General features: G+C 40.8%; 1 protein-coding gene across 1 annotated transcript; it reads left to right on the top strand.

Annotated features, from left to right (window-relative positions):
* The first annotated feature begins 264 nt into the window (after positions 1-264).
* CNOT11 (CCR4-NOT transcription complex subunit 11) lies at positions 265-12553 on the top strand. Its single transcript, XM_005516542.2, has 7 exons — positions 265-684; positions 1923-2087; positions 6512-6664; positions 7219-7421; positions 8158-8360; positions 9535-9631; positions 12204-12553. The coding sequence occupies exons 1-7, from the start codon at positions 279-281 to the stop codon at positions 12399-12401; spliced, it is 1425 nt and encodes a 474-aa protein (XP_005516599.1). The 5' UTR covers positions 265-278; the 3' UTR covers positions 12402-12553.
* The last annotated feature ends 2143 nt before the right edge of the window (positions 12554-14696 follow it).

Raw genomic sequence — 14696 nt, 5'->3', positions numbered from 1 at the left:
GGGGCCCGGTTCCGCCCCAGGCCCCGTCCCGCTGTCCCCGCTGCGCGGCTCCCGGCCCGATGAGGACGCAGCCGGCGCCGCGCGCTGCAGGGCGCCCCCTGCCGGTCCCCGCCCCCGTCGGGCGGTCCGGGCCAATCCCGGGCCAATCCCGGCCCACTCGGCCGCGCGCGCACCGCCCAGCAGCGCGGGCCGGAACGCCCCCGGCGCCTTTCGCGGCAGCGCCGTAAAGCGCGGCCGGCGGGGAGCGCCCGGGCCGGAGCGGCGGCGGTCGCGGTCGGATGCCCGGGGGCGGGGGCAGCCCGGCGCCCGGCACGCAGGGGGCAGCGGAGGCGGGCGAGGCGGCGGCGGGCAGCAGGATGAGCCTGTCGCCGAAGGAGCTGTCGAGCCTGCTGAGCATCGTGTCGGAGGAGGCGGGCGGCAGCACCTTCGAGGGGCTCTCCAGCGCCTTCCACCACTACTTCGGGAAGGCCGAGCACTTCCGGCTGGGCTCCGTGCTCGTCCTGCTGCTGCAGCAGCCCGACCTGCTGCCCAGCCCCGCGCAGCGCCTCACCGCGCTCTACCTTCTCTGGGAGATGTACCGCACCGAGCCCCTCGCCGCCAACCCCTTCGCCGCCGTCTTCGCCCACCTCCTCAACCCCGCGCCCGAGCGCGGCGGCGACGAGGCGGAGCGCACCCCGCTCTCAGGTGTGTCCCAGGTGTGCGGCGGGGAGCGGGGAGGCGGGCGGAGCAGGAGCCCTCCCGGAGAAAGCGGTGGGAATCCTGCGCGGCCAGCGGCTCTGGGCTTGGTGTCGGCCAGGCCGCTAGCTTGGATCTTACAGCTCTCTGCAACTGCCTGAGGGGGCTGGGGCTGCTTAGCCTGGAGAAGAGAAGGCTCGAGGGAACCTGTTCGCTCTCTACAACCGCCTGAGAGGAGGCTGTAGCCAGGTGGTGGTCGGCCTCTTCTCTCAGGCAGCCGACAGCACAAGAGGACGTAGCATAAAGCTGAGCCACTGGAGGTTTAGCTTGGATTAAGGAGTTCTTCACAGAAAGGGTGATTAGACATTGGAATGGGCTGTCCAATGAGGTGGCAGAGTCACCATCCTTGGAGGTGTTTAAGAAAGACGGGCTATGGCCCTTAGTTTCCTAGTGTAGTTGACAAGGTGATGTGCAGTCACAGGTTGAACTCGATGATCTCGGAGGTCTTGTCCAACCTATTTGGTTCTGTAATAACACGGAAATTTTTGGGAGAAAGCCATCACAAAAAGCTGGAGGTGATAGGAGGCTTCCAACAGCCTTAAAACTGAAACAAAACTGTTAGAGAGAAATACATGACAGTGAAACACTTTTTTTCCTATTCAGTAAAGATGACACTACCAGTGTTGAGTAAAGCAGTTCCTAAAAAAAATAACCTGTTGGAGAAACTACAGAGAGGGCCACCAGGTTGGCTGGAGGGCTGGAGCACTGGAACAGGCTACCCAGAGAAGCTGTGGATGTCCCATCCCTGCAAGTGTTCAAGGCCAGGCTGGATGGAGCTCAGAGCATCCCTGGTCTAGGGACAGACGTCCCTGCCCATGGCAGGGGGTGGGAACTTGATGGTGATAAAGGTCCTTGCCAACCCAGGTCATTCTCTGAATCTGAATTGCAATGTCAGGTCATACTAAATAGCTTGCTTTCTGTCTGGATTGGAATTTGTGTGAATGAACTACCATGAGTGACTTAGCATCAGCTGCCTGCATGTCATGATGTGTAATACTGATCACATAGTAGTGTATTTTGCATTAAAATGGTTTTGTATATGTCACACAGACTCTCCAGCTGCACCTGCCTTGCCATAAATAACAGATCAGTTTGTCTTTGTTTTGCTTGTTATACTTGAAGAGCATGGAAACTGTTAATGCTCCTACATTAAAAACCATGGATTGTTTTTCACTGTGTCTCCACAGGCTTCTTACCTCCCATAACTCCTCCAGAAAAATTCTTTCTTTCACAACTGATGTTGGCCCCTCCTAGAGAGCTGTTCAAGAAGACTCCTCGGCAGATCGCTGCCATGGATGTGGGGAACATGGCCCAGTCAGTGGACATCAGTGGGCTGCAGCTGGCATTAGCAGGTAAGGAAGGTTTGTGGCTCTGGTGCTCTTAGGAATGGAAACTCTCATTGGAACGTGACTGTGGGTTACCTGAGAAAAACACCTGTCTGTCCTGAATATTAAAAAGTTTGAACTGTGCTTTAAGGTCTTCAAGCCTGTGTTCAAGCACTTAGAGAAACTTCAGGCAGTGATTACATCCTGATTCTTTTACCCTCCTTAACAAGTAGTTTTTTTGGGCATATATGTAATTGCCCTAAATGCAGGAATATTTTGCAAGTATAGGAAAATTTTTGTCTTCTAAAGCTGTGTGGGGTTTTTTAGGGATGGGTTTTTTGGGGGGGATATTTTTGGTGGATTTTTTCATTTGTTTGCTTTATTTTAATTACTTGTGTGGTTTTTTTTCTGTATTTTCATCCCTTTTCACCCTTTGCAGTGTTTCTTTTATGAGAGAACAAACATAACTGTCGCACTACTATTACATATCAGTACTTCATCTGTACCTGGAAAATTGACTATTAGAATTATATCTTTAGTTTATTGTAAAGTTAGACTGTGCAGTGTTAGTTCAAGAGTTGAAAAGTGATACTAGATTGAAAAGAAAAGCAATGTGATGCTTATCCTTTGACAGGAGAACAGGAGGAGGAACATGATTGTTCATGTCACATCTGGAGCTAATATGAAATATTATATATTGTTGGGAACAAGGAAGCAGTTCAGACACAAAATTGCTTTCTCCCTAGGTATGTGCCAGTAGACCTGCTTGCTTGAAAACTGACCATCCCAGTTCTATATCTGTACAATGTGATTTGTCAGGCACCATTTAGACTTTCTGTGTTCTGCAGTTGTATCTTGGTATTGTCATTTTTTTATTTTTTGTTCTGTGGACTCTGACATTGACTGGTAAAGCTGTGATATACTGTCCCTTGCTCACAGTCTACAGATGTCTTGTGGGGGTCCTCCTTAGCTGCTATTTCCAGACTGGGAAATTGTTTGAAAATGCAAATTGAATACCCTAACATGCCATTGTGGGTGCGACAAACTTTTCTGGTCCTTCTTGTGTTCATCCTGTCTGTATTTTGTAGAATACCTTAGTGAATTCAAATTTTGTGAAGCCTCAGGTAACTTGTCATTTTTAGTGCAAGGCATATGTGATGCCTTAAGAAGCCTTTTTTAAAGTTTTTTTTTATTTGCTTTTGTTTTCCCCTATGTACTGTGTTTGCCTTCTGAATAGTTTTTTCTAATTAAAAATTAAATCATTGAATCACAGAATGGTTTGGATTGGAAAAGAGCATAAAACTAGAACACCTTCCAATAGACCAGGTTGCTCAAAGCCCCATCCAGCCTGGACTTGGACATTTCCAAGGATGGGGATCCACAGCTTCTCTGGGCAACCTCAAAACTGTGGTTGGGTGAATGTGTGCTCTAGGCCACGTACTTTGCTTTAAAACAGAAGATAATGATGGCTGAAAGTAGAATACAAAGTCATTAATGGTGCTTGTATAAGATTTATATAATTGTTTATATAATCCAGTAAAAGTGCACAATTGCTTATAAGCAGTTGTAGAAGTTATGTAACAAAATATGTAATATTTTACATATGAAATATGTAACAAAATTTCAGCTGCATCTGAAAAAGCTCTTTCTCAGACTTCTTGCTGTAGGTCCCTAGAATAACTGTCTGGTTTCTAATCAGTTTCTTAAAAGATAAATCTTTTACTTGTTTTAAAATCATGATGCTTCTTCTGTTTGTTGTGTTTTGGAATGTCTCTGATTTTTTTCACTAATCTTCAGAATATTTCTCCTAATGATTCAATATGCAGGATGAAGCTGGTGCAGGATAACACTAAGATGCAATGTTTGAGGTGTTTTGTTTACACCCTTTCCCCAGGATGTACAGAATGTCACAGCTGTAACACTTGTTAGCTTTTCAAAAGTATGGTCCTTGAGATGAATTCAGGGCTGTTCAGTGCAGAATGATTTTGACTTGCTTTAGCACATACCTGCAAAATCAAATGAAATTATTTTGAAAGCTTTTAATTTTTTTTTCCTATCAGTTTATCTGTCCCAATCCCTTTTTGGTTAAAAAACACTTATCCTCTGAATCTGAGCTCTCTGTGACAATTTGTTTGCAACTCTATGGTGGATTTTCTGTTTTTGATTTTCTTTTTTGTTTTTAAGGTTTACCGCCACCACCCCCCCCCCAAAAAAAAAAAAAAAAAAAGTAGAATGCTGGAATCTAGCATCTTGGGCATGAGTGTTAACACTTGTTCTGTTCTCTCTTCCCTTTGGTCTGCAGAGAGCTAATTCAGACTTTGGTACTGCCCTACAACATGTTTTTGTTCATCTGGTGTGCTACCCTATCAAAAAAAGTAATTTTCTCCTAGTTGCAAGAATGGGTCTCCTCACAAAGTGTTCTCAGTGTTTGTCTGTTAACCCTTATTTGATGGGGGAGTAATTGACCTGTATGAAAGTAATGCTTTTAATACATTGTAGAACCTTTGTAAGAATCAAAGAAAGTTACTTTTACGTGTAAAAATAGAATAAGTTCCATAAAGGAACCCAAGGAATTGTTTTCAGTTTAGTTTTGTAAAATTTAAATGTCTTAGTTGAAGATGCTACATTAGTTTCTGTTAAATCACCATGTTGTAATTCTTACTTCTGCTTATCTGAAACTGTTGATTTGGCCCTTATTCTTGAAGCAGTGAGGTTGAACTTCTGAGCTTCAATGAATATAACTGAGGGCTCAGTGAAGTGAAATATCACTAATCATCTTATCTAACATCACTAGTAGTTTCAGATTATGAGGTTACAAACAAATCCGTGACTGATAATGGATTTAAGTTAAATGAAAAGAAAGAAAAAGGACACCCAATGCTTCTCCCCGACTCCTGTACTTCATTTGTTAAATCAACCCTTCTGTTCAGGGGCTAAATGAAAGTGCTTACGAGATGAAGTTTGAAATAGTCGCTTAAGTAGAAGATATGTTTTATAAAACAGCTCATTTGGACTTTGCCTTTAAAATGTTGTTTGTTTTTGTTTTTTAAATAACTGAAAATATTGATAGAAATTTAATAGAAAATTAATAGAAAATTTAATAAAAATATACCCTGCTGTGCTGCTTCAATGAGGATATATGCAAATGTTTGCATTATCTGAAACAGTTGGATAAAGTAGGACAGAAAGCCAAAAAAATTAACAGCTTTATTCTCCTTATGCTCTTGTCACTCACAGTTTTGGGCATCTTTTGCACATTTGTTTGGAATTATATGAAATAGTTTGTAAGTGGGCAGCTGGGAAGGGTCAACATGATTGCACAAAAGGGAGCTTTGTGACATGTTTGCACAAAAAGGAGCAAAGTAACACTTTGCTTAGAAGTGTTAAGGTGCACAAAATATGAACACTCACTCAATTAGCCAGGAAATGGAGTGGTGTTTAGTTTCATCTGGAACTTTTTCAAAGGGTTTCTTGTGTGGTACCAGCAATTTTGGACTTCAGATTGCTTAAGGCATAATCTGCTGCTTAGTGTTCTCTGTTAACAGGGTGGGGAGAGGAATGTTAAGTGGTATTCTGTAGTGGGGATTTTTCTTTTTGTCCTTTGGAGTTTTCTTTGCCAAAGCAATAGAAAACAGGATCTCTCAAAATAGTACAGAGAACATAGAAGATCAGCCATTAAGTCTCCAGGTACAGAAGAGCAATAGATTATTGACAGAAGGGCACATAAAAATCTTGATAGTGCAAACAAAGAGGCCTGTATTTTCCTTTTTCTCCAATTTCAAGTCTTCAGCTGTATATATGCTAACCTTAATGTTATTTTTCTGTAACTTGTTTATGTTCTGTAATTTGGCCTCTAAAGGGATGACTTAGCTCCTTTCAGGTTTGCTTTGATGATGATGTCTGTAGAATCACGTAACCATTAAAACTCCGTTGTTTTCCACTAAATTACTGATTCTGGCTTGACAGTGAATCTACAAGGAGTTCAGGCAATGCCACAGAAATGTGTTGGGTAAATTTGAATAGCTGACTTCAGGTCTAGTATGACCATTATCATCTGCAAATGGATCAGTGTAGATTTTTCACTTTCCTTCTCTGAGAAGTGATTACAAACCAGATACAGCCATGTGAACTCTTTGAGGAGTAGCATGCAAACCTACTAATGTGCTGCTTTTAGATGTAGATGACATCAGTTATGTGCCTTTTCTAAGGACAAGACTACTTTTCAGACTAACATCTATTTCTTCTTTATCCTTACTGCATACCCTCTGTGTCTTGCCTGTCAGCTGGCACTCAGACTGCTGACTGCCTGACTGTACTAAATTTCATGTTGATATTATCTGCTTTGTTTTTTTTTTTAAAGCCAGTTCTTTACTAAAGCTGATTGTTTCTCACTACTTTTAGTATTCCAGGCATCTCTGTTCCAATTATATGGTTTAATATTCTTCTTTCAGAACGTCAGTCCGAGTTGCCAACACAGAGCAAGGCCAGCTTCCCCAGCATTCTCAGTGATCCTGACCCAGATTCTTCCAACTCTGGTTTTGACAGCTCTGTTGCTTCCCAGATCACAGAAGCATTAGTGAGTGGACCAAAGCCTCCTATAGAAAGTATGTGCATTTACACATCTTTGTTTCTGTAACTCATGACATGCTGTGTTATTATACTTCAGATAAAATGTAATGGAATTCAGAAGTATTTTCAAGGCATGAAATGGAAGTTAAGGTGAAATGAAATGAAAAGTGTAAAATTTCATCAGTCTGTCTCTAGATCAGATTCTAGTGTTCACATTTACAGACTTTGAGAAATCTGGAGTTTATCTTCAAGCCCTCACCCATGTCATCTCTCAAATAACAGATAAGAGTCCCTGCACTGAGATCTGCATTGGCTGGTAACACTTCCCAGGGAAGCAGGTAGTGTGGAAAGCAAAAAAACCACAGGATCAGTAACACAGTGACCTGAATCAAGAGGAAAAAAAGGCAGATGTAATGGTATCACTGAAAATCATAAATGTTTCTCCGAGCGGCAAATAGGATTGTAATGCTGTTCTCAGTGTTGTAATAGCTTAAAGAAATAGGGGCTTTTGGGGTGTCTTCTGTTTTTTACTGATACAGAACTGAATATCCAAAGCTTAAGAAAATATTTCACATTGTTGCCATTTTAGGTCACTTTCGACCTGAGTTTATTCGACCACCGCCTCCACTCCATATATGTGAGGATGAATTGTCATGGCTAAATCCAATTGAACCAGATCACACAATTCAGTGGGATAAGTCAATGTGTGTTAAGAACAGCACTGGAGTTGAGATAAAAAGAATAATGGCAAAAGCTTTTAAAAGTCCTTTGACTTCCCCACAGCAAACACAGGTAAGGATGATGGACTTGCCTGTCTGAAATGATTCTCTAAGAAGCTATTAACTCCTGAGTTTTAGAAAACCTTGAGCAGTTTGATCTGTGTTTGGATTCAGGAAACCTTTAAATTGCAAAAATTCAAGAATTTTGACTTGGGTTTGTCTGAATAGAAAGATAATGTTCATACCATTGACTGGGTGTAATTACAGTTGAACAGGAGTGGCACTGACATTTTTTTGTGTGGAGAAAACTTTGTATAACTAAGTTGCTTATGCTTCTGTGAAAGTTTTTAATAAATAATTACTTCAGAAATACCAACAACAATTTTTTTCCCCTCAGTTTGATAGTATTACCCCTGATTTCAGTGGGCTTTTTTTCATAATCATGCTGGTACTATAAAATCAGCTTTATTTGCACTACTCTTTCTGCCAAGTGAACTTGAAATTGAGATTTCCTTCTACTGGACAGGAAACTACAGGAGGCTGAAACTTTTCATGTGGAATTTTAACTCCCTTCTTTGCTACCCACTGATGAAAGACTCCTAAATGCATTAGTAAAGGTTTTATGGACAGACACAGTTGCCTGTACATAAAAATTTTAAAGTAGCTCTCCAATGCTTTTCAATAGAGAAGCCTAAATCTAAAGGGCTATCATTCTTCTGGATCTTAGATGTATTATAGCAGTTTTTTCAAGCAGTAACATGAACAGTTGAGGTAAAATCAACTGACAATTTTTATTTTCTTCTTCACAGCTCCTTGGAGAACTGGAAAAAGATCCCAAGCTTGTTTACCATATTGGTCTCACTCCTGCCAAATTGCCAGACCTGGTTGAAAACAATCCTTTAGTAGCTATAGAAATGTTGCTGAAACTAATGCAGTCTAGTCAAATAACAGAGTATTTTTCTGTCTTGGTCAACATGGACATGTCCTTACATTCAATGGAAGTTGTAAATCGGTGCGTATGATCTAAAATCTAATAAGGTTTCATTGAGTATGTAAAATAAGCAGTTTTGTTTTATTAGGATATCTGGAAATGTTAATTTTGATCCTCCTTGAGGCATGTCTGTGTGGGAGATGGAAGACTACAGTGGGACAAAGGGCACTTACTGAGAGAATCCTCCACAAACAGTTAACGCCGTACGGCTAATCTGCTTAATTGCAGCTTGCATTCTTGATGCAGCTTAAGTGAACAAAAGGTGCTGTTGTTCAATGGCTGCCCTGCTGTACATTCATGTCCTTTTTTCATTGAGAATAATTTTTGCAGATAGGTACAACTCATTTTCTTAACAGAATGCTAGCCCCTTAAATGGGAAAACTTTTCAGACAGCTAATTCCCAGAAATTTACAGAAATATCTCTTCCACTTACTTTCTTCTCTTTCTTAGCAATTACTGAATGTGAGCTACTAAATAAACCTCAATCAGCAAACTTTTTGAAGCAGAGTTGAATTGCACCTTAAATATCTTCTTACTAAAGGAACATTCCTGAAATAAATGCCTCCGTACTGGTGCAGACTGACAGCAGTTAGTGCCCTGAAGTGGCGCTAATGATTGCAACATGCAGAAGGGGTGGTAAAAGAAGAGTTTATACCTGTGTCCAGGAGAGCTACACCACCAGTCAGGCATGCTGGTTCTCCCACAGCATAGCTACCACAGGAACAACTTCCATCAGGCTGCAAAGCAGCTGTCAAACAGGGAGACGATGATTGTAAAGGGAAGTAAGACAAAAAATTGAAACTGCACTTGAAACTCCAATCTTCACTGTTTTCCCTATTGTCCCCCTTTGGCTCCTTCAGATAGGACTTATTTGAGTTTGGTCAGATTCTGTTATAACCTTGTGGCAGTTCTCCATTTAGTGCATGTTCTTATCTTAAGAGAGCTGTATTGCCTTCTTGGTTAAGAAGCAGTGGCAACTCAAATGCCAGATATACTAGAAACCAATCTAACTTAGCTTCTGTAACATCAGAGTTTAAAAAAAAATTATTCTTAAGAAATTTAAATGAGTAGAAATATGTCTGGAAGCTGTCTGGGAATAAACTCATATCACAGGTCTAACTGTTAGGATTTGCTTTGCTACAGAAACACTAGATTTATGGCTTCATAAACCACTAAATATATTTTATTTGAACAGGCTTACTACTGCAGTTGATCTCCCACCTGAATTTATTCATCTTTATATCTCCAATTGTATCTCCACCTGTGAACAGATCAAAGACAAATATATGCAGGTGAGTGCTTCAATAAATTGGTTAGGAAAAGGTATCCCATATATTGCTCTGTGAAATATATGCTATGATTTAATAAGGCTGATAGCATTAAGTGTTTTGTTTTGCTGCTTTTTTATTTCAAAGGTACTTTTTTGCCTAACACACTGCAATTCTTCACAGAGTTTAATAGACAGTTCTTCACTTTTTTTAAAAGATTTCACAGGAAATCACTGTTCCCTGTTGTTCTGTAGACATCATAAGCTTCTTCCTGGCAAAACTTTGTGACTGGGGTTCTTGCATTCAAAAGGTTCATCTATCACTCTGTGAGCCTTTTCTTCACCCCCGGTATTAGTTTGCATTCGGCTTAATTTTAAGCTTCAAGTTTCTCTTCTATACAAGTGTGCCAGCCACTTCCAGACCCCTGAGGTGATGTTACAAAACTCACAGGGAAGTCTCACCCTTCAGTCATGACTGATAACAGCTTGCAGATCTCATTTCTAACACCATGCTCTCTGCTTCCCAAGCCTGTCATACTTGCATGCTGGGACTGAAAAAATTTTAGCTGCTCCAAGGATCCCTGACCAGGGAGGGTCAGGGGAAACCTGAGGAGGTCTGCACCCTTCTGGCATTCAGAAGGTCTACACGCTGTGAGAGGTACTTTCTTCTCTCCTAAACTGATCTGTTGGTTTCACCAGGTGCCCAATACAACTTTTCATTGGTGAAAAACAGTTCTGTATTCAGCTTCTCCTAGGCTTTTTGAATCCCAAGTCCTACCTTAGCTTTTTCCTGATACTGAAGGACTAGAATGTCTTTAGTCTCTTGCAGCAAGACAACTGTTCCTTTCCCTTTAAGCTTTTTTTGGTATCCTCTAGTGTCTTCTCCAGCTCTGTTGTCTCCTTAAGCTACAGAAATGAAAGTTGTGTGCAGTTCACAAGATGGGGTTGCAATGTGGTTTTAGATAGCAGCAAGCCCCCCATCTTGTTCTCAATCCCTTTCAGATGACATTTCATATATTATCTTTTGGTGGTTGCTGATGCTTCTCTGCTTTGTGGTTCTGCCAGACACACACACACACGGATGACTTGATCTGTGACCTGCTGAGTAGTTCTGCCTATTACATTTGGTAGTGGAGTAGGAAAATAGTAGCTGCTCTGGGCTGCAGCTGAGAGTTATGTCCAGAGTGGGACACTGCTCAGTGGGGCTGCTGAGACCACATAGTAGCTGTGCTTCAGCACACAGGGGACAAAAAAGAGCTCTGAGGGTCAATAAACATATCCTGGTCACTAAGCAGCACACACAGCTTGAGATCTAACATTTTTAATGTGTATGGGGCCTCACAGCAGCTGAGACACAAGATGTTTTGTTTGAAAAGCATGGTACAGAATTACTATTGGAAATGATCCTCAGAGACTGGGAGTCAGCCAGTAATTTTGCATTTGTTCTTTTGCCTAGTTTCATGTTCCTGGATTATTGAAACTACTCGTGTAACTAATTTGTGTTGCAGAGAAAGCATGTGATGCCTCTTGATCACAGTGAAGGAAATAAATTGTTCAGTCTCTGAATTCTCTCATTATAAGTAGCAAATTTTGCAGTAATAAGCTTAGTTCCTGGAAAAATAGCTGATACCTTGTTTTCATTGTCAAATAATCTGAAATGCTTTGGACACTTAATCTGTCACATCCCTCAATTCTGTCTGGTAAACACTGTTCATATACATAATTGCTTTTAGAGAAAGCCTTGGGTTCAACTCTTTCTCACAATGCGAAGTATGAAAGCACTTTAATGATGAAGACCTGGTTTTGTGCTTGGGAAGAATGCGCTCTGTGTTAAACAGATGGTTGATGAGTGGGTCTGTGTATGACAAATTTTAAGTGCCAGTTCCTAAGCTTTCACTTCCAATTCCCATTGTGCTCTTCAAGGTGTTGCCTAAGTAGGTCTTAAGAAAGAGGAACACTTTTAAGATCCTGTCTTTTCACTGGATCAGGCAGGAAATGAGCCATGAGTTTTTGGATTAGGTGTCCCTGGAATTGTTTTCCTTCTAATACAGAGCAAAAGGGTCATCTGTTGATTCAACAGTAGAGCACATTCCATGAAGGAAGTTTGGAATCAGTTCAGTTGATGTCACTTCCTGTCTGGGGTTCCTTGATGAAGTGGTGATAAGAAATTTTGAAATGTGAAACTTGTTCTATTTTCTTTATGGTGTTACTGTAGAAAATAAGACTAAGCAAGACTGACATGTTGACATAATCTTTAGCTATTATCTTTTCTCTGCCTTTATTCAGAGATTACATAATAAATTTTAAGAACAGTGGATAGGTAGATCTGGTGCTTCATTTGTGCATGGGATTAATCCTGAGAAGGCTTCTGCATCCAGAAGCATAAGAACTATAAAGCAGTCAATTTTTTAAATATAATAGTGGTATGGGAAATGGAAGAGAAGGGGCAGCATGTACAAAGCTTAGGAACACAGTAACTGCTGAAGCTAAACTGCTCCTGAAACACCTCACTTGTACTGCTGAGGGCCAACAGTCCTTTAACTGATTTGGTTGCAAACATTTGTTTGGATTATTAAACCGTCTTTCTTATGTTTCAGAACCGCCTGGTCCGTCTTGTTTGTGTCTTTCTTCAGTCTTTAATCAGAAACAAAATTATTAATGTACAGGACTTGTTTATAGAAGTGCAAGCATTCTGCATTGAGTTCAGTCGGATACGAGAAGCAGCTGGCCTTTTCAGATTGCTGAAGACACTGGACACTGGGGAAAATCCATCAGAAACAAAAATGTCAAAATAAAGTGACTGTCAGTGGCAAAAAAAACCTCCTACGAGTGTTCTATACCACTTATTTGTACATTTTAAACTTCAATCCCTGGATTAATTATGTATTATGTTAATTACATTATAAATAGCATTTTGGACAATAAATAAGGCTTTTTCTGATACACATTTGAGTTTGTAAAATGTGTTAGGCCTTACACTATTTTTCACTGTGGTTAAAATTTGTATGTCATATGCATATCCTGAAATTCAGGCTCTAGTTCTAGAGAGAATATAAATCATACTTAGCATTCACAGCAAATTTAAGTATTAATCAGGCACTCACTGACTTTGGGTCCAAAATTGTCTGTATATAACTAAAGTCAACTTGTTCCAAGGTAAGTACGTTCCCAGTTTTACCTTTTGTTCACCGTGTATGATCTTCTAGGAGCTGGATATAGAGTGCCTAACAGTGTATTCTGGTTTTGGTGAGAAGGGGAAAGTCTGTCTTGATGTCTATAAACAGCTAAAGGCCTGTCTTCACAAGGCAGAAATGAAGTTGTGTGCTGTAGGCTCAGAGCAATACTCTCCCCTACCAGGACCTCTGAGTATTTTCAGAATCATGCCAGCAGCAGATGAAATACCACACCTTACATGCTTGTAAAAACGTTTCACTGAGGAAAGAGGGTCACATTTTTTCCATAAAACTAAAAAAAAATTCAGTCTCTTCTCACTTCTGAATTTGCATGGGCAGTTGCTATGTATATTCTAAACTAAATAGCCTCTTCCTTCTATAGCACAGAGGCAGAGTAGCTTTCATGTTAGATGCCAGGTATTGGGGAAGCTGGGGATGGAGTCTGCTAAACTATAATTTTAACCTGATACTAGAGTAGCTGCTGTTATATTTAAATCCTGTGACTGAAAAGGAAACTAACTTGGAAAGTTAACAAATTCTAATTTAATGTTGCTTGCTAAATGAAAGCTGTTTTAAATCTGCATCTGCTTCTCAAATTTTTAGGAAGCAGAAGATCAATAATGCAAAGTAAAGACAGTTTTTTGGCTTTTTTTTTCCCAAGTAATTTAAGATGTGAAAGTGCTTGGATTGATGGGATTTTCAATCTCTTGTCTCATGTAGTATAATCTTTCAGTAAAAAGTCCTGGAAGAAGTGTTCTGTAGTCATTAGGGGTTAGACTAGTGCAGCTTTCCAGTTAAAATGTATTAGGTCAACTAAAGTAACACTTATTTAAGGTCTGTTCTAATTGCAGACATTGCTTCCAAACCAAATACATTTGCTATCAGGCATTTTTTGTGGCAACTAAAAGCTGGTTTAAAATCATACTTTAATGCTTTCTATCTACTAAAGCTGATTTGATAAATTTGACTCTATTCTGTGTTGTAGTAGCCCTCTTTATACATATATTGGAACATAAGTTGCAGTACTATGATGAAGTAACAGGCTCCAATATAATTATGATTACTTCTGGCTAAAGTCATTGCTATCTACTTTATGATTTACAGAATTAGTTAAAAACAATTTAAGCCTCCCCCCCCAAAGGTTGCTACTGTGATACTACAGCCAAAGTTGAGCTGTTATGCATCTATTTTTTTTGAGTTGTACTGATACACATAATTTTTATAGTTCTGTGACAAATCCAAGGATGAGAGATTTATTTAAAAACAAAATGCTTTTATCATATTATCATTTATGTTAGACATTAATTTGAACCCTATGGTACTGGGGAAATGCAGGGTGTCCTTTGTGAGAAGAGGCCAAGGCTGCCCTGTTCCAGACCCACGCACGACAAGCTAGCACAGCAGAGCCCCCTCAGGCAGGCTTGTGGCAGCTCAGGGATAGCCCTGGAGTGGTCTATACCTGATGGAGATAATCCACACTGAAGCAGTTCTTAAAGAACTGCAGCTCCTTGGAAGGAGGTCAGGATGGAGGAGGGAAAGCAGAGAGCACCTGTTACAGGCTCACCCTCTGCTTCCCTATCCTACCACCATGGAAGGGAGAAGTGTCAGCTTAGAGAGGGGTTGTTTTAATCCTCTACCACCCTACTCTAAAACTTATTTATTGCCACTTCAAAGTAATCTTTGTGAAGTCATGGCTTTTTGTGTCTGTGATGGGAACTGATAACTGTTTCTTATCTTGACCCACAAGTTCTTCCATCGATCTTCCCCCTCCTCACTAAGCAGCCAGCCAAGGTTAACCCAGCCTACCCAGGTACCGATGACATGGGGAAAGCACCATGTGCTGAAAGCTACCCTGTAGCTACCCAGCATGAAGTTAGCTTGTTTTGTGCTGTGCTAGTGCTGAGTGTCTCAGATCCA

The sequence above is a fragment of the Pseudopodoces humilis genome, chromosome 2, assembly GCF_049639895.1.
Source record: "Pseudopodoces humilis isolate 2021_Gansu_Grassland_sample_001 chromosome 2, ASM4963989v1, whole genome shotgun sequence".
Lineage (NCBI taxonomy): Eukaryota > Metazoa > Chordata > Aves > Passeriformes > Paridae > Pseudopodoces > Pseudopodoces humilis.
Note: the sequence above shows the minus strand (reverse complement) of the source record. Positions and strands in the feature narration are given on the sequence as shown.

Coding starts and splice junctions, on each gene's coding strand:
- CNOT11 (XM_005516542.2), top strand. CDS start 279: ATGCCCGGGGGCGGGGGCAGCCCGGCGCCCGGCACGCAGGGGGCAGCG. Junction 2,088..6,511: donor GCTGCAGCTGGCATTAGCAG/GTAAGGAAGGTT, acceptor TTCTTCTTTCAG/AACGTCAGTCCGAGTTGCCA. Junction 7,422..8,157: donor CTTCCCCACAGCAAACACAG/GTAAGGATGATG, acceptor TCTTCTTCACAG/CTCCTTGGAGAACTGGAAAA.